This window comes from Formica exsecta, unplaced genomic scaffold (assembly GCF_003651465.1).
Source record: "Formica exsecta isolate Colony F162 unplaced genomic scaffold, ASM365146v1 C16408521, whole genome shotgun sequence".
Taxonomy (NCBI): Eukaryota; Metazoa; Arthropoda; class Insecta; order Hymenoptera; family Formicidae; genus Formica; species Formica exsecta.
Genome location: NW_021847969.1, coordinates 1 through 1330, shown reverse-complemented (window position 1 = coordinate 1330; position 1330 = coordinate 1). Strand labels below are relative to the sequence as shown.

General features: G+C 32.6%; 1 protein-coding gene across 1 annotated transcript; it reads right to left on the bottom strand.

Moving 5' to 3' along the window:
* Positions 1–25: 25 nt before the first annotated feature.
* On the bottom strand, positions 26–1271 carry LOC115243398 (programmed cell death 6-interacting protein-like; the record flags this gene model as incomplete). The annotated part of the gene is made up of 5 exons (XM_029820400.1): positions 980–1271; positions 801–902; positions 502–724; positions 288–411; positions 26–209 (listed from the first exon to the last, which is right to left on the bottom strand). Coding segments are annotated over exons 1-5 (873 nt in total), but the record flags the coding sequence as incomplete, so codon positions are not given.
* Between the last annotated feature and the right edge of the window lie 59 nt (positions 1272–1330).

The window sequence follows — 1330 nt, the reverse complement described above, 5'->3', positions numbered from 1 at the left end:
TATATATATATATGTATGTATGTGTGTTTACCTCGTCTAAAAGCTCTTTATTACGTTGCAATAAATCCGGCAGTTCTTTCGTAGCTGCATCCAAAGCTTGTATGCCTCCTGCATTTCGTACATAAAGCGCTTTTTCCAATAGCGATTGAGGTATTTCTGTTCCACTTGTATCTTCTATAGCTGCTGGTAGATTCAAACTTGCCAAAACACTATATATAATAAGATTTAATTACGGGTCTATAATATTCCATGATACATTCTGCTACTTTATATATACATATCTATACCTGTTTAAAAGTTGAGTCATTTCTCGAAGATTTGAAACTTCGTAATTAACAAGCTCATTACGACGATTCTCGTAGGCTGACAATGCATTGTGTATAGTAACAGGTAATAGTTCCGCAAACAAATCTATAAAAAAAGCAATATATACGTGCAATACTTGTGGAAAAGAAAAAATATGTTTCCTGTCTTTCTAAAATTATTAATATCGCGTTTAACCTTTAAAATCAGAACTGAATATCTCAGGAAGCGGGAGTAGTTTAGCAACACTAGCTTTTCCTATAGCTTCTACATTCTTGATATCTGGAATCCTTTCGTGATATATAAAATCATTATCCTTTCTTACTTCTGTTAGATTTCTCTGTGCTTTATTGGCATAATCTTGGAATAAGCTCGGCTTATTTGATCTCTGCTGGGCAGCTTTGAACAACTCTACAGCATGCTGGAAATGTTAACATGTCTCATTATAGACATAATTTTATAAAATGGATAATTTAATTGTGATATATTGCAATTACCTCTAATCTAGCAATTTCTTCTCCAATCAATTTATTATTTTTGCATACGAGTGATTGATAATATTCGGCCATGGCGCGATAACCAGCTTGTTTACCCGCTATCTGTAAACATTTATTTATAAAAATAATATACATAAATGTAGGAGAAAAAAATAACCTATATTTTTTAATATACTAACCAAAGGCACCCATTCTTTGTCCCAAAATGCGCGAAAAATTTCTTTCTGAAATAATTTTAAAGCGTCTGCATATAATTCTTCTGCTTGTGCTGCTAATCTAGCAACAACACCATCTTTCATAGAATCATGGATCGCTTTGTGTACAAATATTTCTTGTGCTTGTGCAAGCATTAATGCACTCAATGCTCCAAGCGTTTCTGGGCTTATATCGGGTGTTGGTTCTTGTTGAATCGCCATCATAACATTTCCTTTCAGATAATTAAATATCCCGGCTGATTGCTAAAGAAGAATTTTATTTAATTAAGACACACAAAATATGTAAGGTATGTATTAATAGGATTATAGGAATAT